Source organism: Aotus nancymaae, unplaced genomic scaffold, assembly GCF_030222135.1.
Source record: "Aotus nancymaae isolate 86718 unplaced genomic scaffold, 86718_ANA_hifiasm-v0.15.2.pri h1tg000010l, whole genome shotgun sequence".
Classification (NCBI taxonomy): Eukaryota; Metazoa; Chordata; class Mammalia; order Primates; family Aotidae; genus Aotus; species Aotus nancymaae.
Window position 1 is genome coordinate 35886803 of NW_026988421.1, and position 23238 is coordinate 35910040.

The 23238-nt window shown below is 38.7% G+C and overlaps 1 protein-coding gene across 1 annotated transcript in view; it reads right to left on the reverse strand.

Moving 5' to 3' along the window:
• CYP2C18 (cytochrome P450 family 2 subfamily C member 18) overlaps positions 1-23238 on the reverse strand; it is a 38704-nt gene that overhangs the window by 12932 nt on the left and 2534 nt on the right. The window contains exons 3-6 of the mRNA XM_064374093.1: positions 15438-15598; positions 15089-15238; positions 9846-10006; positions 1910-2086 (exon numbers count right to left, since the gene is read on the reverse strand). Of these exons, the coding sequence (XP_064230163.1) occupies positions 1910-2086; positions 9846-10006; positions 15089-15238; positions 15438-15598 (649 nt within the window). The remainder of the gene's footprint in view (positions 1-1909; positions 2087-9845; positions 10007-15088; positions 15239-15437; positions 15599-23238) is intronic.

Below are 23238 nucleotides of genomic sequence, written 5' to 3' on the forward strand. Positions count from 1 at the left end.
TGGGAGGCTGAGACAGGTAGGTCATCTGGAGGCAGAAGTTCAAGACCAACCTGGGCAACATGGTGAAACCTCATCTCTAATAAAAACACAAAAATTAGCTGGGTGTGAGGGCATGTACCTCTAATCTCAGCTACTCAGGAGGCTGAGGTATGAGAATCACTTAAACCCAGGAGGTGGAGGTTGCAGTGAGCCAAGATTGCATCACTGCACTCACTCCATCCTGGGCAATAGAGCGAGACTCCTTTTCAAAAAAAAACCAAAAAACAAAAACAAAAAATTAACCAGGTGAATGGCATGTATCTGTGGTCTCAGCTACATGGGAGGCTGACACAGAGAATCACATGGGCCCAGGAGGTCAAGGCTGCAGTGAACCATGTTCATACCACTGCACTCCAGCTTGGGTGACAATGAGAGATCCTGTCTCAAAAAAAAACAATGAAGATGAAGGTTCATGTTCTAAGTGTGTACAAAACTGGAGAACTTATATAGGTTCATTTTTCTGGTAAAGTGTCCATATCTTAATGAGATTATCAAATTAATTAGACCAGAACCATTGACCTAGCAGCAGAGAAGGTAGGGGGTAGGAATAATTTGCTTCTTCCCTTCTCCAGTTTCCTCAGACTCTCTCATCTTCACTTCACTCCATCTAGAGCACACTATTTGAGCAGTCCTGCTGACATTACATGGGCAATTTCATGAAAGTCACCTTCATTAGCCTCTTTGACTCTGTGCCATTTTCACCTACTGACTCTGCATTTCCACCCACTGCTATGAAATGGTTCAATAAAATAATGGTGGCCTCAGAGGAAGTATTTTCTTCTCTAGAGTTAACTCTTTTCCATTTTTTCTGGATTGGGCCTCTTCTCAGTTCAAGGAGTACTTTGCACCTATATGAGTGTCCTGAGGGCATCTATATCACCCTTCTCACACAGTTTCCAAATTGACCCTACCACTATTAAAATTCACAATCTGAATCTTTCCCTCCTCACTTAAAGTTATCAAAGAGAATATCTGGTCTTATTGAAATTTCCCACACAGCCCCTATCATTTGGCTCCCATCTGATCCTCTAACTGAAACTAATATCTATAGATTTTTGGCAGTATGACAGAAGGGACAACTTGATTTTATTTCAGAATCTGTTTATGTAGCCCACACTTTCAACAAGCTGTACTTCAAAGATATGAAAAGTCTTATAGCAAGTCTTTGACCTCCTTTCTCATTGTACATATCTTTCTACACAACTTCTAGGATTACTTTCTCTAGTAATTATCTGCATCCCACTCTTGTTAGGGCTCACACATATACCTGATCAAATCAAAAATCTGCATGCCAGTACTCAGGTCTGCAGGTTACAGACACCTCCAATTCCATATTTGTCCAAATTTACTTTTGGTTCCATTCAGTTTAGGCCTCCCTTCTCCATCTCTTTGCCACCACACATCTCTGAACCTCTCATCAGGCTGTTCTACCCACCAAAAAATTGACTGCCCCATTGATCATTGTAAATATTTTAATATTTACACCAAACATCAGGACATGGAATAGGCCTACCTAGGTTAAACCCTTTGATCTCACTCTCCCATATGCTGTGTGATATGACCATGTCCACCTTCAATGTATGGCTCTATATTTTTAATTTTCTAACTTATTTGTATTTCCATTTCATCTGAGGTATGCATTCTGTCTTTCCTCAGATAAATTATTAGTACCTAAAAATAGTGCTGACATGTTCTAATTGTTTAACAATTCAATTCTAAATCCTCCATGGGGCTTTGCCAGATCCATACACATAATATGTACTTAAAGTGCTTGTTAAGTGTTTCTTGCCTCACCACACAAGCAATCAGTATAGAACTAATCAATGAAATCAATGAACCACAAGATACAGGCAAACAAATAACATTTTACCTGTTCCATTTTGATCAGGAAACAATCAATAAAGTCCCGAGAATTGTTCACATCCAGGGATTCTTGATGTTCTTTTATTCTCTCCAAAACATAACTTTTAACATAAGTAAAATTTTTAAGAACTTTGTTGTGACTTCCTGGGAGATAATCGATGAGAGCAGGAAAATTATTGCAGACCTTAAAGAATTTTTTTAAATTAATTAAATTAAACACATGTAATGAAGACATATACCAAAAGTCAACTGCTGGTTTAAAACTGGAGTGAATTTTTAAAAATTGTCTCCCTCTTTAAGAGGAACATTTGATTGTACATACAAAGTAATCCTCTATAGTGATAGAAAGATTTTAGGGAGAAAATTCTGAACAAGGGATCAAAGATGATAACTTCCTATACTCATATATTGTTTTCAGAATATTAAAATATCTTCATGTCAATTATCTCATTTTTTACATTAATTCTTCTCTGCAGCCTTGAAATACAGAATGCCACGAATTGCTTTAATTCCCATTTTACAGATAAGAACAGAGGTAAAGGAAGTTTGAACAACATGAAATAGATCACAAAGCCACTCCCTGCTATTTCCACTCCTAGCAGGCAGCCTCAGAAATAGAATCACTCTTTTATAACTGGGAGGAGTAAAAAGATACCATAAAATGTAATTGAGCATTTTATGAATAAGTACCTATACACTGGAGTAGTTAAGATACCTCTGTGAGTAAAGATAACACACAATTATCTTAAACTCTAAAGACAGACTTCGGGACATGCTAGCTCAGCACAGGGCAAAACTGTAATTTTTTTAATGATTCATACACCCAAAACCCCATGATTTTGTCATCTTAACCTTAATTACCTTGCTGAAGCATTAAACACCCCTATGCTATTCAGAGCTTCCTGGAAGCATCTGTGCTCCCAAACATTCTCCCCTTTTGCCAAATAATGTCATGAAGAGGTCTCTAGAAGTTGACTAGAGGAAAAGCCTGTGAATAATGCCAACTTTTCAACAAGGGACTTGGATTTCCATTGAGTGTGTGTTCTTGGGTAGTCACCAAATTACTGCCAGAAACTGGGTTTGGTGGTTTAGCGGAAAGAACACAAGCTAATGGGCTTGAATTCCAGCTCTATGTTTGGGCATTTCTTTTCCTGTCTGTAAAATAAAGAAATCATCTATCTTTCCCAGACGTTAATGCCACCATGCTAAGATATGGAAAAGCTGTGGTGTTCAACCACTGACTTCACAGAGTAATGCCAGCAAAACTGGCACAATAGACAGATCTACAGGCCCACCGCTCCATAAAAACACCCAAAAATTCAAACAAAAAAGTCAGAATCAATTTTGACAGAACTCTGGAAAGCAGTCAAAGGTTTACAGCAAGCAAGGAAAAGCTGAATCAAAAAAAAAAATGGCAACTTAAAAATAGTAGAAAAGCTCTGTGGATTTATTTTTAGTCTTTATTTTAAGTTCCAGGGTATATGTGCAGGATATGCAGGTTTGTTACATAGGTAAACATGTGCCATGGTGGTTTGCTGCACCTATAAACTCATCACCTAGGTATTAAGCCTCGCATATATTAGCTATTTTTCCTAATGCTCTCCCTCCCTGCAACCCCAAACAGGCCCTAGTGTATGTTGTTCCCCTCCCTATGTCCAGGTATTCTCATTGTTCAGCTCCCACTTATAAGTGAGAACATGAGGTATTTGGTTTTCTGCTCCTGGATTAGTTTGCTTATGATAATGGCTTCCAGCTCCACCCATGTCCCTGCAAAGGACATGATCTCATTCCTTTTTATGGCTGCATAGTATTCCATGATGTATATGTAAGCTTTGTGGTATGTTTATTTGCCCTTGTCCCACCTTCCTCATCAGCTTGGCAGTGATCTTGTCAAGAGCAGCGCTATTCCTAGTGGAGAACCCTAGTTCCTGGTTCTAAAGGGACCACAGAAGATCTTATTTGCAAAGAATTCTGTTTCTCTGTCTTACCTGTCTGATGACTACCATGGGCTAATATGAGGCACTTACCTTTTTTTCACCTGATACAAAATTCACTCAGGATAGAAAAGCAATGGATATTTCTCGAAAGGCTTCTAAGACAAATGAACAACCCAAAGCTACCTGGGGCAAATGATTATAGTTGAGGCACACAGTAGAGCACAAAAATCCTGAGAATAGAAGCTGGGAGATAGTTTCTTTGGAAAACTGGGGCATTCAAAAGTGCCTATATATACTAAGAAATTTAGAAAGCTATCAACATGCCCAGAGCAGGACAGGCTAACAAAAAAAAAAAATGTGAGAAGGTCCTAGACTTTCACCTCTGGCTGACATCCAGACTCAGCTTAAGCAGCAAGTGAAGGCTATGAAGAGGAGTGCTCCAGCCAATCTGAAAGAGCTTCCTTCCTTGCGTCATTCCTTCCTTCCCTCCTTCCTTCCTTTGTTTCTTCCCTTCCTTCCTTCCATCTTTCTTTCATTATTTATACATATAAATATATATAAGCATATTTTTATATGTCTCTTTTCTGCCTCTTCACATTCAAGAAAATTTCCATCAAAACTAGCTGAAAATAAGCTAAAAAGAAGACTTCGGAAACCACACATGACAAAGAATGCAGACTTTGCAAAAATAGTTTAGAAAAGTCAATAAAGAAAGCTACAGTCTTCAGAAGGGAAAAAAAAAAAACTATAGCAGGCAACAAAAAACCCTAAAGAGAGGAAAGATTTTGATTTCCAGAGTTACCACATAAGAGTATACATAATTTCCAGTTTTCAAACATTTACTTCACAGCTTGGTCCATACAAAATTTTGGACTGGGATTGGGGCAAGATGGCTGAATAGGAACAGCTCTGGTCAGCAGCTCCCAGTGAGACCAGTGCAGAAGGCAAGTGTTTTCTGCATTTCCAACTGAGGTGCCTGGTTCATCTCATTGGGACTGGTTAGACAGTAGGTATAGACCACGGTGGGCAAGCAGAAGCAGGGTGGGGCATCACCTCACCTGGGAAGCACAAGAAGTTGAGGAACTTCCTCCCCTAGCCAAGGGAAGCTGTAAGAGACTGTGTCATGAGGGGCAGTGCTATCCAGCCCAGATACTATGCTTTTCCCATGGTCTTCAAAACTCATAGACCAGGAGACTCCCTCAGGTGCCTACACCACAAGGACCTTAGGTTTCAAGCACAAAACTGGGTGGCTGTTTGGGCAGATACCAAGGTACTGCAGGAGTTGTTGTTGTTGTTATTTGGTACCCCAGTGGTGCCTGGAACCCCAGCAAGACAGAACCATTCACTCCCCTGGAAAGGGGGGCTGAAGCCAGGGAACCAAGTGGTCTTGCTCAGTGGATCCCACCCCCATGGAGCCCAGAAAGCTAAGATCCACTGGCTTGAAATTCTCGCTACCAGCACAGCAGTCTGAAGTAGACCTAGCATGCTGGAACTTGATGCGGGGAAGGGTGTCCTCCATTACTGAGGCTTGAGTAGGTGATTTACCCCTCCCAGTGTAAACAAAGTCTCAGGAAGTTCGGACTGAGTGAAGCCCACCATAGCACCACAAAGCCCCTGTAGCCAGACTGTCTCTCTAGACTCCACCTCTCTGGGCAGGGCATCTCTGAAAAAAAAGCAGCAGCCTCAGTTGGGGGCTTATAGATAAAACTCCCATCTCCCTGGGACAGAACACCTGGGGAAAGGAGTGGCTGTGGGTGCAGCTTCAGCAGACTTAAACATTCCTGCCTGCCAGCTCTGAAGAGAGCAGCAGATCTCCCAGCACAGTGCTCAAGCTCTGCTAAGGGACAGACTGCCTCCTCAAGCTCTGCTAAGGAGACTGCCCCCAAGTCTCCTAACAGGGAGATGCCTCCCAGCAGGGGTCAACAGACAGCTCATACAGGAAAGTTTCAGTTGGCATCTGGTATGTTCCCCTTTGGGATAAAGCTCCAAAGGAATGAACAGGCAGCAATATTTGCTGTTCTGCAGCCTCTGCTGGTAATACCCAGGCAAACAGGGTCTGGAGTAGACCCCCAGCAAACTCCAGCAGACCTGCAGAAGAGGGACCTGACTCTTAGAAGGAAAACTAACAAACAGAAAGCAATAGCATCAACATCAACAAAGATGATGACCATGCAAAAACTCCATCTGAAGGTTACCAACATCAAAGACCAACGGTAGATAAATCCACAAAGATGAGGAAAAACCAGTGCAAAAAGGCTGAAAATTCAAAAAACCAGAATGCCTCTTCTTTTCCAAAGGATAACATCTCTCGCAAACAAGGGAACAAAACTGGACAGAGAATGAGTTTGACACATTGAGAGAAGTAGGCTTCAGAAGGTGGGTAATAATAAACTACTCCAAGCTAAAGGAGGATGTCCTAACCCAATGCAAGGAAGCTAAGAACCTTGATAAAAGGTTAGAGGAATTACTAACCAGAATAGCCAGTTTAGAGAAGAAGATAAATGATCTGATGGGGCTGTAAAACAGCACAAGAACTTTGTGAAGCATACACAAGTATCCATAGCTGAATCAATCAAGCAGAAGAAAGGATATCAGAGATTCAAGATCAATTTAATGAAATAAAGTATGAAGATGAGATTAGAGAAAATAGAATGAAAGGAAGGAACAAAGCCTCCAAGAAATTAGTACTATGTGAAAAGACCATGCCTACGTTGGATTGGTGTACCTGAAAGTCATAGGGAGAATGAAACCAAGTTGGAAAACACTCTTTAGGATATTATCCAGAACTTCCCCAACCTAGCAAGACAGGCCAACATTCAAATTCAGGAAATACAGAGAACACCACAAAGATAATCCTGAAGAAGAGCAACCCCAAGACACATAATTGTCAGATTCACCAGGGTTGAAATGAAGGAAAAAATGTTAAGGGCCATCAGAGAGAAAGGTCAGATTGTCCACAAAGGAAAGCCCATCAGACTAACAGTGGATGTCTCTGCAGATACCCTACAAGCCAGAAGACAGTGGGGGACAATATTCGGCATTCTTGAAGAAAAGAGTTTTCAACCCAGAATTTCATATCCAGCCAAAATAAGCTTCATAAGTTTCACCACCAGGCCTGCCTTATAAGCACTCCTGAAGAAAGCACTAAATATAGAAAGAAAAAACTGGAACCAGCCACTGCAAAAACATACCAAATTGTAAAGACCATCAACACTATGAGGAAACTGCACCAACTAATGAGCAAAATAACCAGCTAGCATCATAATGACAGGATCAAATTCACACATAACAATATTAACCTTAAATGTAAATGGGTTAAATGCCCCAATCAAAAGACACAGACTGGCAAATTGGATAGAGTCAAGACCCATTGGTGTGCTGTATTCAGGAAACCCATCTCACGTGATAAGACATATATAGGCTCAAAATAAAAGGATGGAAGATTTGCCAAGCAAGTGGAAAGCAAAATAAAAAAGCAGGGATTGCAATCCTAGTCTATGATAAAACAGACTTTAAACCAACAAAGGTCAAAAAGAGCAACGAAGGACATTACATAATGGTAAAGGGATCAATGCAACAAGAAGAGCTAACCATCTTAAATAATATGCACCCAATACAGGAGCACCCAGATTCATAAAGACAGAGGCCTACAAAGAGACTTAGACTCCCACACAATAACAGTGGAAGACTTTAAAACTCCACTGTCAGTAATATACAGATCAACAAGACAGAAAATTAACAAGGATAATTAGGACTTGAACTCAGGTCTGGACCAAGTGGACCTAATAGACATCTACAGAATTCTCCACCCCAAATCAACAGAATATACATTCTTCTCAGCACCACATCACACTTACTCTAAAATCGACCACATAATTGAATGTAAAACACTCCTCAGCAAATGCAAAAGAATGGAAATCACAAAAAAGTCTCTCAGACCACAGTACAATCAAATTAGAACTCAGGATTAAGAAACTCACTCAAAACTGCAAAACTACATGGAAACCAAACAACCTGCTCCTGAATGACTACTGGGTAAATAACATAATTAAGGCAGAAATAAATAAGTTCTTTGAAACCAATGAGAACAAAGACACAACATACCAGAATCTCTAGGACACAGCTAAAGCAGTGTTTAAAGGAAAATTTATAGCACTAAATGCCCACAAAAGAAAATGGGAAAGATCTAAAATCGACACCCTAACTTCACAATTAAAAGAACTAGAGAAGCAAGAGCAAACAACTTCAAAAGCTAGCAGAAGACAAGAAATAACGAAGACCAGAGCAGAACTGAAGAGGATATGAGACACGAAAAACCCTTCAAAAAAAATCAATGAATCCAGGAAGAATCAATATCATGAAATGGCCATACTGCCCAAAGTAATTTACAGATGCAATGCTATTCCCATCAAGCTGCCATTAACTTTTTTCACAGAATTAGAAAAAACTACTTTAAATTTCATATGGAACCAAAAAGGAGCCCATATAGCCAAGACAGTCCTAAGCAAAAAGAACAAAGCTGGAGGCATCACACTACCTGACTTCAAACTATACTACAAGTCTACAGTAACCAAAACAGCATGGTACTGGTACCAAAACAGATATATAGACCAATAGAACAGAACAGAGGCCTCAGAAATAGTGTACCACATCTACAACCATCTGATCTTTGACAAACCTGACAAAAACAAGCAATAGGGAAAGGATACTCTATTTCATAAATGGTGTTGGGAAAACTGGCTAGCCATTTGCAGAAAACTGAAACTGGACCCCTTCCTTACACCTTATTAAAAAATTACCTCAAGATGGATTAAACATTTAAATGTAAGACCTAAAACCATAAAAACCCTAGAAGAAAACCTAGGCAGTACCATTCAGGACATAGGCATGGGCAAAGACTTCATGACTAAAACACCAAAACAATTGCAACAAAAACCAAAATTGACAAATGGGCTAATTAATCTAAACAGCTTCTGCACAGCAAAAGAAACTATCATCAGAGTGAACAGGCAACGTACAGAATGGGAGGAAATTTTTGCAATCTCTCCATCTGACAAAGGGCTAATATCCAGAATCTACAAATAACTTAAACAAATTTACAAGAAAAAAAAAACCTATCAAAAAGTGGGCAAAGGGTATGAACAGACACTTCTTAAAAGAAGACATTTATGTGGCCAACAAACATATGAAAAAAAGCACATCATTGATCATTAGAGAAATGCAAATTAAAACCACAATGAGATATCCTCTCATACCAGTTAGAATACTGATCCTTAAAAAGTCAGAAAACAACAGATGCTGAAGAGGATGTGAAGAAACAGGAACATTTTTACACTGTTGGTAGGAGTGTAAATTAGTTCAACCATTGTGGAAGACAGTGGCGATTTCTCAAGGATCTAAAACCAGAAATACCATTTAACCCAGCAATCCCATTACTGGGTATAGACCCAAAAGATTACAGATCATTCTACTATAAAGAAACATGCACACATATGCTTATTGCAGCACTATTCACAATAGTGGAACCAACCCCAATGCCCATCAATGTTAGACTGGATAAAGAAAATGTGGCACATATACACCATGAGATACTATGCAGCCATAAAAAAGAATGAGTTCATGTCCTTTGCAGAAACATGGATGAAGCTGGAAACCATCATTCTCAGCAAGCTAACAGGAACAGAAAATCAAACACCATATGGTCTCACTCATAAGTGGGAATTGAATAATGAGAACACATGGACACAGGGAGGGGAACATCACACACCATGGCCTGCCAGGGGGTCAGGGGCAATAGAAGGGATAGCATTAGGAGAAATGCTTAATGTAGATGACAGGTTGATCAGTGTAGCAAACCACCATGGCACATGTATACTTGTGTAACCTGCACGTTATGCACATGTATTCCACAACTTAAAGTATAATTTAAAAAACTAAAAAATAAATTTGGACTGTCTGATAAAATAACATAAATTATATCTCAGGAACAGAAGCTCTTGATCTCACCTGGATCCATGGGGAGCTCAGAAGCCTGAGGTTTTCATTGAACTGTTCCATCAAGTTAAGAAATTTCTGATCTTTATAATCAAATCGCTTATGGAAAACAACGGAGCAGATCACATTGCAGGGAGCACAGCCCAGGATGAAAGTGGGATCACAGGGTGAGGCTAAAGGATTGGAAATATTTTAAATTACCATTAAAATGTACATATAAAACACTTTGTCTCTGATAACAGAAAAAGGTAATTTTAGAAACTCCAAAGAAATATCTACCTAGAAATTCTCTTACCAACAGAAACTACAGCATATTTAAATTTAATACGTCACTTTTCCCTTAAAACTGAAAATCATTCCATCCTAGCTTTTTTAATAATGATATTTCAAATACTGCATTTAATTCACTGCCTTTTTTTTACACAATTCTGACCCAACATGCCTGTTATTTTGAAGAGAAAAAGAAATAATTTGAAGAGGCCACATTTAAAAACACCTAATAATTCAAGTTTTCAATGCAAAATAACATCTATCTGGAAAGCTTGTAGACGATTGATATAGGAAGGAAGGGAGAAAATAGGAACCTGAAAACCTCTCATATATAATGAATATTTACAGGAACTGTGTGTAGAACCAGCAGAGGGGGAGACTAAAGAAAGAAAGGGTATGGGGAAATTCAGGTTGATGGAACAAATGTAAAAAAGCAAAAGCCATCTATGTTATATAAGACAAAAACTAACACAAATAAGAATATAGATTGGTTTGCCTAAAATAAAAGTAAATAAGAAACTTTCGTTTCAAACTTAAATTACAGATAGGGCAGACAGAAGAAGTTAAATTGATAAATGGATTCCTTTTATCTCCTTATTTCAATATTGGAAGAAAAAAAAGAATTTTCTACTCCAAGAAATGGTGTCTATTATCACCAGGCACTATCTTCTATTTATTTGAACAAAGCCTGACCTCTTATAGAATCCTAGGTTATTGTTCTATCTAGCAATCAAAAAAATACCTTATGTCATTATAAATTTGATCATCATTTAGGTAATTCCATCATTTTACAAATAAATAAATTAATATAGAGAAAATTGGTTATTTGTGAGAGTTTTTAAATAAAATTGTTGTAATCAAATCATCAATAAGCTTTACATTTGAGAGTATCATAAATGTAATTAAGAGTGACTTGAACAAAAATATTGTGCAGTAATGATGGGAAATTAAATAATAGGACCCTGTTTAGTTAACTGCTCCTATGCCAGGCTTCTTTTCAGCTGAAACATGCCAGGGCACTAAGCTTTCAGAAATTATTTTATTCTAGCCTGGAAGGCAGGAGATAATTTGAGATTATCAGTTTGAGTTTTCTGTGTGTGTGTGTGTTTGTGTGTGCATGCACATCCACAAGATATTTACAGTGAAAATCTGGTTTCTGATCTTTCCTTTCACTTCACTTTGGGGAGTGTGTTACATTGTTCTTGCATTGCTATAAAAAAATACCTGAGACTAGGTAATTAGGAAAGAGGTTTAATTGGCTCACAGTTCTGCAGGCTGTACAGGAAGCATGATGCTGGCATCTGGGGAAGTTCTGGAAGCTTACAACCATGGTGGAAGGCAAAGCAGGAGTTTGCACTCATGTGGCAAAAGCTGAAGCAAAAGAGGGAGGCAAGAGGTGCTACACACTTTTAAACAACCAGATTTCATGAGAACTCACTCACTATCATGAAGACAGTACAAAGAGGAATGGTGCTAAACTAATCCAAGCTGAAAATCAGACTTACTGTGACAAGTACTTTATTGGTGAATCCAACTGGGATGGGGAGAGGATAAATAAACTTTTAATCCCAAATCCAATTGTTTTAAAATTCACTGAGGATTTTGTTTCTATTTAGATATGGTGAGGTCAACAGATCAGGTTGCCCTGAAACAGACTGCCCTTGAAAAGACAGTTCATTGCTCACAGTTCCTAGAGGAGGGGGACTCCACACCATGTTGAGGATGTTGGGGGGCAGGTGGGTGGGAGACTCCACAAGTGCTGAGGCAAGGGTCTGAAGCCTCAGCCTGTTTCCATATAAATAATGAAATAGAAAAAAAATTACAAATATAATCACATAATTATTCATAAGCCATCATAGATATAGATACCTAGATATATACATTCAGTATAACCTTTTTTTTTTTTTTTTTTTTTTTGAGACGGAGTTTCGCTCGTTACCCAGGCTGGAGTGCAATGGCGTGATCTCGGCTCATCGCAACCTCCGCCTCCCGGGTTCAGGCAATTCTCCTGCCTCAGCCTCCTGAGTAGCTGGGATTACAGGCACGCGCCACCATGCCCAGCTAATTTTTGTATTTTTAGTAGAGACGGGGTTTCACCATGTTGACCAGGATGGCCTCGATCTCTTGACCTCATGATCCACCTGCCTCGGCCTCCCAAAGTGCTGGGATTACAGGCGTTAGCCACCGCGCCTGGCCCAGTATAACCTTTTAATTTTGCTAATGTTTCTCGAGTTGCGAAGTGTGCACCTAAGGTGACATTGTGAAAGAAGTGACCCTAAGGCAAGATGCTCTAAGCCCTCTGTCATGCCCATGTAAGGGCTGCTGGAGGGCACCTTGGCTATGCAGCAGTGCCAGCACTGGGAAAGTGCCCACTGATTAGCAAGCTATGGAAGGAGACGTCCGAGATGTCTCCTTCCTCTGAGGAGTGAAGAGAAAACTCTGCTCCCCCAAGCTCTTGCAGTAGGCCTGATGGCTGTCAGGGAAGCCCACAGACATCTGGGGGCTTAATTGTCTCTATGTGATGCTATGCTTCAGCAGTCACATTCCATGTCTACTTTCATGTTCCACTTCTGCACCTGGTTCCTCTTTTTCTTGGAAGATAGAATCAGTAAAAGTAACATAAATCTTAATGTCTTTGTTTGTTTTTGACAAGTATGGAAAAAGTGCTGATGCGTTATGCTCCTTCCCTCGCCTCAGCTACTTGAAAGTCCTGGGCACCTATCTCCAAGACACATGATTTACTTGACTCTATCACTGACCACCAGTGTCTCGCCCTAACTACCCTGCCCCCTGCTTTGTATTCAATAAAAATCAGAGTGTCCAGACACTCGGGGCCACTGCCAGACTCTGTGCTTTGGTTGGCAGTGGACCCCTGGGCCCAAACCCTCTTTCTCTTGATCTCTGTGTCTTGTGTCTTTATTTCCAGAGTTTCTCCTCTCCGCACAAGTAGAGAGGAGCTCACAGGACACTATAGGGCTGGATCCTATAGGGGCAGCCACACAGGGAAGTACCAGTGTTGGTCAGGAGACAGCAAGAGCAAAAAGAACCCATGAGGCTGAGTCTTCATTGGGGTTTTCACAGGAAGAAATGAGTAAGATAGGGTGGTAGACTGAGTAAGCCTGGGAATAGATAGTTTGAACAGTTTCTATGGGCTCTGAGATACAGCAGTGGCCCATAGTTGTCCTATACTGGTTGTGTAATGATTTAGGACAAGGAGAATACAGTCAGCAGTCTGTATCCATGGTGTATCATGAATTCAACTAACCCCAAATGAAAAATATTCAGAACAAAAATAAGCATCTGTATAGAACATGTACAGACTTTTTTCTTGATAACATTCTCTAATATTGTCAAATATTATAAATAATATTGTCAATATTCCTAATATATGGCAAGTATTATGCCATATATGAGGGACTTGAGCATATGTGGATTTTGGTATCCAAGAGGAGCCCTAGAACCAATGACTTACTTATGAGGAGGGACAACTATATTGCATTCATGTGTGAGAGTTTGGTAAAGAAGGTGGATAGGGCTCTGGGCTCTGGAGAGTTTGCTTTGTAAATCAAAGACATACTGTGGACAAGATATTTGCTATCTTTAGGAACTGTCTGACTGTGAGAGGGACAGTCCCTTCTAGGACCACAAAGTCCCCAAGATGTCAAAGCATCATAAAAACATAGAAAATAAAAAACATGATTAATACACAAAGACTAAGGAAAATATAAAGAAAGCTGAACACAGAGCTAATTTACAACTAGGGAGGGTAGGATAAAGAGTTATTAATAATAGTTAAAATTTAATTAAATAAACATTTTAGGCCTGGTGTGGTGACTCATGCCTGTAATCCCAGCACTTTGGGAGTCTGAGGCGGGTGGAACATGAGGTCAGGAGTTTGAGACTAGCCTGGCCAAGATGGTGAAACCACATCTCTATTAAAAATACAAAAATTAGCTGGGAGTGGTGGTGGGCACCTGTAATTCTAGCTACTTGGGAGGCTGAGGCAGGAGAATTGCTTGAATCCAGGAGGCAGACGTTGCAGTAAGCTGAGATCACGCCACTGCACTCTAGCCTGGGTGACAGAATAAGACTCCATCTCAAAAAACAAACAAACAAACAAACAAACATTTTATAACTTGGTATTTGATTAAACTGAAAGATTATGCTATAGCATATATTTTCTTAAAATATATAAAACATTACAGTAAATAGTAACATTAACTCCAGCTGATAATTTTAATTACTTCTTAATTAACAGGGAAATTAAAATTGATAAAAGCTACACTAAAAACGCCTAGTCTCTTAAAGCCATAGATAAGCATCATTATGGTAGAAATTGCAGACAAAGACCTTAGAAGAAATCCCCAGACATGTTAGTGAGGCTGACTGTACAGATATAGACCAACTAAATGAAAGTGTATGTCAGTTGTTTCATGCTCAAAAGATGTAAAGAAGTCATTCCCACTCTGTCTGTGTGACAAGTATTCCCTGGTGAAATGTTCTAGAATAGATAACCCTTAACTACACTATGGGAAAAACATTGCTCTTTAATAATTTGAAAAAATGAGATAAAACCTAAATTCATGCTGTAATGATTTGAAAACAAATGAAGTCTGGAACAGAATAAAATTCAATGAGCCTTTTATATTCACACTGTATGCATAGTCATTGTGTACGCACACAAGCATAGGTGCACAAAAGCTGCCTTGGCTCTTTGCTTCAAACCTACCCACTCCATATGAGGACTGACAACCACTGCCTATAATGAAAGACTTGGCCACCCCTAGGAGGTTTCCAGGGATGTCATTAGAGAAGATAGCAGTTTGTTAATGTCAGAGTATTGTATATTTCAAGATAGCTAGAAATGTTCTCAACACATTACATGTACCCCAGAAATATGTATAAAGGTTATGTATCAATTTCAAAATAAATTAAAATAAATTTTAGAAAACATTCTTCCGGGAAAAAAAAAAAAAGTCACCCACCATTGGTTTTTCTCAACTCCTTCACAAGGCAGCGGGCTTCATCTTGAATATGGTCCTCGATGCTCCTTTTCCCCATCCCAAAATTCCGCAGAGTCATGAGGGAGAAACGCCGGATCTCCTTCCATCTCTTTCCATTGCTGAAAAGGATTCCTAACAGAACAGAAAACAGAAAGTTGGAGGAAAATTCCAAACAAGAAGGGAGCTGATACTTGGCAACCACATGGATGGGTCAAGTTCTGTCCTAGGAGCCCTTCAAACCTGTTTTTCATCCTCCCCATCCCTATAACCACTGCCCAATACATACACATGTACACATACACATGATACATGCACATTTATCTATATTTACCAAGTCCTTTATTAACTTTTTCAGACACTGGGAAACTGCCTCTTCCAGAAAACTCCTCTCCATGATCAATCAGGGCCTCCTTCACTGCTTCATATCCATGCAACACCACAATGGGCTTCGGGCCAAAATACACAGTGAACACAGGGCCATAGACTTGAGAACTGAACATAGAAAAGGAGATTCAAATAGTAGCAAAAGTCAGTATTTGGTCTATATATTGTCCATGATTTAGACTGATATTATCATCATAATGTTGATATTATTAATCTGTCAAATACAGCTTTAAATATTTGTGGATTTTACATAAATATAATGATTATTGTTTTAGCTGCACATATACAGTGCCTTCAATGTGCCAGGCAGTGGCCCAGGAAATTAGTATGCAGGTTATTACACTCAATCATCATATCAACACCTTGAACTAAATTTGTTTACTCTGTTTTACAGATAAGACAGATTGAATTTTAAAGAATTTCAAATTCACTGTCAGTGTCCCACAACTGATAAATAGGAGGTCCAAATTTGAAGCCTGCTTAGTCAACCTCTGATGCCTGAGCAATTTATCAGTTCCCAATGTCCACATTTGAACCAATAATCAGCCACTAGGACACTGCTTCAGGATCCCCTGCAAAGCTCATCCCATAGGGATCCTGATGCAGGAACCCTATCATCAATACTAAAATATCTATACCTTTTTAAATCACCCAGATGATTCTACTGCCAAGCCCACTCTTAGATCCACTCGCATAATTATCACAGAAAGAGAGTGGACCCAACAGAGGTAGTATAAGGACAAATGGCATCTCATAAAGGAACAATGTCTTCCATGCTGTATACTCATAGGTCACAGATAGCACTTTGTAGAGAGGCCATAAATATTCTGTTACCACCCTGATGGCCTTGACTAATTAATTCTTTCTTTCATTCATTTATGTTTATGATGAACTAATAGATATTTATTTGACATCAGGCATGATTTGCTTTTTTAAAAAGTTTAATGATCATGGCTAATCTAAGCAAAGTACATAGCATATACAGTGACTGACTTCTCAAATAAAATCTCTAATCACAAAACACTTCCATTACCATTTCCCTTCAGGCAAAAACATTATAGCAAATGACTGTAAAAACAAAGAAAAGCAGCAGCCCTTTATCATTTTGATTCTACCTTACAACTTAAAATTTTTCTCTTCTGGCAAAATGCATTATTTTATTCCACTATTTCTGACAATGACACACAAAAGAAAAAAATACTCCACAGGAAGTATTTGCTTTACAATAACATATTTTAATAATTGACCTCTGGTAATACAGGATGAATGTTGAGGAATGTTCCTTTAATATAACATATAACCCATATAAATGACCTCCAGTAATACAGAATGTTCTATGTGACATTAAAGGTTATATATGACAAGCCCACAGCTAACATCATATTTAAAGATGAAAAGCTAAAAGCTTTTCTTGTAAGATCAGAAACAAGACAAGAATGCCCCATCTGACCATTTCTGTTTAAGAGTACTGGAAGTCCTAATCAGAGCAATTAGACTAAAGAAAGAAAATATTCATATAGGAATATTCATACAGGAAAGGATGTATTCATATAGGAAAGGATGAAGTAAAGTTGTATGTTTCCTGATGACATAATCTGATATATAGAAAATCCTAAAAACTTCAGTACAAAAGGGCTAGACCTGACAAATTCAGTAAACTCGAAGGATACAAAATCAACATGCAAATAACAGTGGCATTTCTAGACACTAAAAACAAACTGTCTGAAAGAGAAATTAGGAGCACAATTCTCTTATAGTAGCATCAAAAAATAAAATACTTAGGAATAAATTTAACCAAGAAAAATCTATATACTAAAAACTACAAATCATTGATTTAAAAAATTCAAAATGACACAATAAATGCAAAGATATCCCATGTTCATGGATTGGAAAAACTAATAGCAGCAAAATGTCCATACTACCCAAAGCTGTATACAGCTTCAATGCAATCCCTATCAAAATTTTCATCTCATTCTTCACAGAAACAGAAAACAACAATTTTAAAATTTGTATGGAACCACAAAAGACCCCAAATAGCCAAAGGCATCTTAACCAAAAAATAATAATAAAGCTAGAGGCATCACACTATTGAATTGCAAAATATGTTACAAAGCTGTAGTAAGCCAAACAGCATAGCATTAGCATAAAAACAGACACATTGATTAAAGGAAAAGGATAGAGAACCCTGAAATAAGCCCACACATCTATAGTCAATTGATGTTTTACAAAGGTGCCAAGAACACACAATGGGGAAAGCACTGTTCAGCAAAAAATGTTGGGAAAATGGATGTTCATATGCAAAAGAATAAAAGAGAACCCTAATCTCACACCTTATACAAGAATTAACTCAAAATGAATTAAAGCCTTAAGCATAAGACCTTAAACTAAAAATTACTAGAAGAAATCATAGAGTAAAACTCTATGACATTGGTCTAGGTAATGATTTCTTGGATATGATCCTAAAAGCACAGGCAACAAAAGCAAAACTAGACAAATGAGATTCTGACAACCTAAAAAGCTTCTGCACAGCAAAGGAAATAAGTCATAGAGTCAAGAGACAATCCACAGATTAGGAGAAAATATTTGCAAATCAGACATAAACTAAGGGGCTAATATCCAAAATATATAGAAACTCAAATGACTCAATAACAAGAAAATAAACAATTCTATTTAAAATGAGCAAAGGGGTTGAGTGCAATGGCACATGCCTGTAATCCCAGCACTTTGGGAGACCAGGGTGGGTGGACTGCTTGAGTCCAAAAGTTCAAGACCAGCCTGGGCAACATAAGGAGACCACATCTCCACAAAATATTTAAAAATTATCCAGGCATGGTGACATGTACCTGTAGTCCCAGCTACTTGGGGGATTAAGGTGGGAGGACTGCTTAAGCCCAGGAGCTAAAGGCTGCAGTGAACCATGATCCCATCACTACACTCCAGCCCAGGTAACAGAGTAAAACCCTGTCTCTGAAAATAAGTAAATAAATAAATAAATAAAATGGGCAAAGTATTTGAGTAGACAGTTTTCAAAAGAAGACATACAAATGGCCAACAGATCTATTTTTAAAATACCCAACAAATTTAATTATCAGAGAAATGCAAATTTAAACCACAATGAGATATCACATCACAACTCTTAGATTGGCTGTTATTATTATCAAAAAGATAAAAACATAACAAGTGTTGACAAAGATGTGGAAAAAAGTGAACCTTGGGTATGTAAATTAGCATAGTTATTTGAGAAAACATTATGGAGATTCCTCAAAAACCTAAAAATAGAACTATCAGATGATCCAGCAATCTCACTACCAGTATATACCCAAAGGAATTGAAGTCAGTATGTAGAAGAGATGTCTGTACTTCCCTGTTTATTGCAGTGCTATTGACAGTAGCCAAGTTATAGAAACAACCTGTGTCCACCAATAAAGTAATGGTTTTTTAACATGGCATATATGTATAATGAAATGCTATTCAGTCTTTTAAAAAGGAAGAAATACTCTTATTTATGACAGTTTTTCATATTTATGACAGCATGGATCAATCTAGAGGACATCATGTTAGTTAAATAAGCCAAGGACAGAGAGACAAATATCACATATGATCGCACTTCTACGTAGAAACATAAAAAGTTGAACCCATAGAAGTAGAGATTAGAGGCTGGGCACTGTGGTGTATGGGTGTAATCCCAGCACTTTGGAAGCCTAAAGCAGGTGGATCATAAGGTAAGGAGTTTGAGACCAGCCTGGCAAATATGGTGAAACCCCATCTCTACTAAAAAATACAAAAATTAGCCAGGCATGGTGGCATGCATCTTTAGTCCCAGCTACTCAGGAGGCAGAGGTTGCAGTGAGACAAGATCGCACCACTGCACTCCAGCCTGGGCAACAGAGTGAGACTCTATCTCAAAAAACAGAAGTAGAGATTAGAATGGTGATTACCAGAGGCTGGCAGGTGGAGGTGGGCCAAATAAAGGTTGACATTGGTCAACAGGTACAGAATTACAGTTAGATAGGATAAAAAAGCTCAGGTGTTCTATTGGACAGCAAGGTGACTCTAATTAATATGAATGTATTGTATATTTCAAAACAGCTAAAAAAGAGAGGATTTTAACTTTTCTCATTACAAAGAAATGACAAACATTTGAGATGATGGATATGCTAATTAACCTGATATGATCAATTCACAATGTATACATGTACCAAAATGCAATATTGTACCCCATTAATATATGCAATTATCATTTATTACTTAAAAATTAAACAAGGATCCAAGATGGCCGATTAGGAGCAGCTCAGGATTGCAGCTCCCAGTGAAAGCGCAGAGGCTGCTGCAGGTGATCCCCAGGCAAGCAGGGCCTGGAGTGGACCTCAGCAGTCCTACAGCAGAGGGGCCAGACTGCTAGAAGGAAAACCAAGAAATAGGAAGAAATAACTTCATCATCAACAAACTGGACGTCCACTCGGAGACCCAATCTGAAAGTCAACAACTACAAAGATGACAGGTGAATAAATCCACAAAGATGGGAATAAACCAGCACAAAAAGGATGAAAACACCCGAAACCAGAATGCCTCTCCTCCTACAAGGGATCACAACTCCTCACCAGAAAGGGAACAAGGCTGGATGGAGAATGAGCGATGAATTGACAGAATCAGCCTTCAGAAGGTGGGTAATAAGAAACTTCTGTGAGCTAAAAGAACATGTTCTAACCCAATGCAAAGAAACTAAGAACCTTGAAAAAAGATTTGATGAAATGCTAATGACAATAGACAACTTAGAGAGGAATATAAGTGAATTGATGGAGCTGAAAAACACAACATGAGAACTTCATGAAGCATACACAAGTTTCAACAGCCGAATTGACCAAGCAAAAAAAGGATATCAGAGGTCGAAGATCAACTCAATGAAATAAAACGAGAAGGCAAGATTAGAGAAAAAAGGGTAAAAAGGAATGAACAAAGTCAACAAGAAATATGGGACTATGTGAAAAGACCTAATCTACGTTTGATAGGTGTACCTGAATGTGATGGAGAGAATGAATCCAAGCTGGAAAATACTCTTCAGAATATTATCCAGGAAAATTTCCCCAACCTAGCAAGGCAGGCCAATATTCAAGTCCAGGAAATACAGAGAACACCACAAAGATATTTCTCAAGAAGAGCAACCCCAAGACACATAATCATCAGATTCACCAGGGTTGAAATGAAGGAGAAAATGCTAAGGGCAGCCAGAGAGAAAGATCATGTTACCCACAAAGGGAAGCCCATCAGACTCACAGCAGATCTCTCAGCAGAAAACCTACAAGCCAGAAGAGAGTGGGGGCTGATATTCAACATCCTTAAAGAAAAGAACTTTCAACCCAGAATTTCATATCCAGCCAAACTAAGTTTCATAAGTGAAGGAAAAATAAAATCCTTTCCGAACAAGCAAGTACTCAGAGATCTCATCACCACCAGGCCTGCTTTACAAGAACTCCTGAAAGAGGTACTAAACATAGAAAGCAACAACCAGGACCAGCCACTCCAAAAATACACCAAATGGTAAAGAGCATCAACACAATGAAGAATCTGCATCAACTAATGGGCAAAACAGCCAGCTAGCATCAAAATGGCAGGATCAAATTCACACATAACAATACTAACCCTAAATGTAAATGGGCTAAATACCCCAATCAAAAGACACAGGCTGGCAAATTGCTAAAACCCCAAAACCCATCGGTGTGCTGTATCCACAAAACTCACCTCACATGCAAGGATACACAAAGGCTCAAAAGAAAGGGAGGGAGGAAGATTTACCAAGCAAATGGAAAGCAAAAAAAAGCAGGAGTTGCAATTCTCGTCTCTGATAAAATAAACTTTAAACCAACAAAGATCAAAAGAGACAAAGAAGGACATTACATAATGGTAAAAAGATCAATGCAACAGGAAGAGCTAACGATCCTAAATATATACGCACAGGGGCACCCAGATACATAAGGCAATTTCTTAATGACTTACAAAGAGACTTAGACTCCCACACAATAATAGTGGGAGACTTTAACACCCCACTGTCAATATTAGACAGATCAATGAGACAGAAAATTAACAAGGATATCCAGGACTTGAACTCAGACCTGGACCAAGCAAATCTAATAGACATTTACAGAACTCTCCACCCCAAATCCACAGAATACACATTCTTCTCAGCACCACATAGCACCTATTCTAAAAGTGACCACATAATTGGAAGTAAATCACTCCTCAGCAAATGCAAAAGAACGGAAATCATAACAAACAGTCTCTCAGACCACAGTGCAATCAAGTTAGAACTGAGAATTCAGAAACTAAGTCAGGACTGCACAGCTTCATGGAAACTGAACAGCGGGCTCTTGAATGTTGACTGGATAAACAATGAAAGGAAGGCAGAAATAAAGATGTTCTTCGAAACCAATGAGAACGAAGACACAACATACCAGAATCTCTGGGACACATTTAAAGCAGTCTCTAGAGGAAAATAAATAGCAATAAATGCCCACATGAGAAGCAAGGAGGGATCTAAAATTGACGCCCTATCGTCAAAATTGAAAGAGCTAGAGGAGCAAGATCAAAAAAACTCAAAACCTAGCAGAAGACAAGAAATAACTAAGATCCGAGCAGAACTGAATAAGATAGAGACACAAAAAAACCTTCAAAAAATCAATAAAGCCAGGAGCTGGTTTTTTGAAAAGATCAACAAAATAGACAGACCACTAGCCAGATTAATAAAAAAGAAAAGAGAGAATAATCAAATAGATGCAACAAAAAACGATAAAGGGGATATCACCACAGATTCTACAGAAATACAAACCATCATCAGAGATTATTACAAACAACTCTATGCACATAAACTAGTAAACCTGGAAGAAATGAATAATTCCTGGATACTTGCATCCTCCCAAGCCTAAACCAGGAAGAAGTCGAAACCCTGAATAGACCAACAACAAGATCTGAAGTTCAGGCAGCAATTAAGAGCCTACCACCCAAAAAAAAGCCCAGGTCCAGAAGGGTTCACACCCTAATTCTACCAGACATACAAAGAGGAGCTGGTACCATTCCTTCTGAAACTATTCCAAAGAATACAAAAAGAGGGAATCCTTCCCAAATCATTTTATGAGACCAACATCATCTTGATACCAAAACACGGCAGAGACTCAGCAAGAAAAGAAAACTTCAGGCCAATATTCATGATGAACATAGATGCCAAAATCTTCAATAAAATACTGGCAAGCTGATTGCAACAGCACATCAAAAAGCTTATCCACCATGATCAAGTAGGCTTCATCCCGGGGATGCAAGGCTAGTTCAACATACGGAAGTCTACAAACATAATTCACCACATAAACAGAACCAAAGACAAAAACCACATGATTATCTCAATTGATGCAGAGAAGGCCTTGATTCAACAGCCCTTTATGCTAAAAAACCCTCAATAAACTAGGTATTGACCGAACGTATCTCAAAATAATAAAAGCTATTTATGACAAATTTACAGCCAATATCATACTGAATGGGAAAAAACTGGAAGCATTCCCTTTGAAATCTGGCACTAGGCAAGGATGCCCTCTCTCACCACTCCTATTCAATATAGTACTGGAAGTTCTAGCCAGAGCAATCAGGCAAGAAAAAGAAATAAAGGGTATTCAATTAGGAAAGGAGGAAGTCAAATTGTCTCTATTTGCAGATGACATGATTGTATATCTAGAAGACCCCATCATCTCAGCCCAATATCTCCT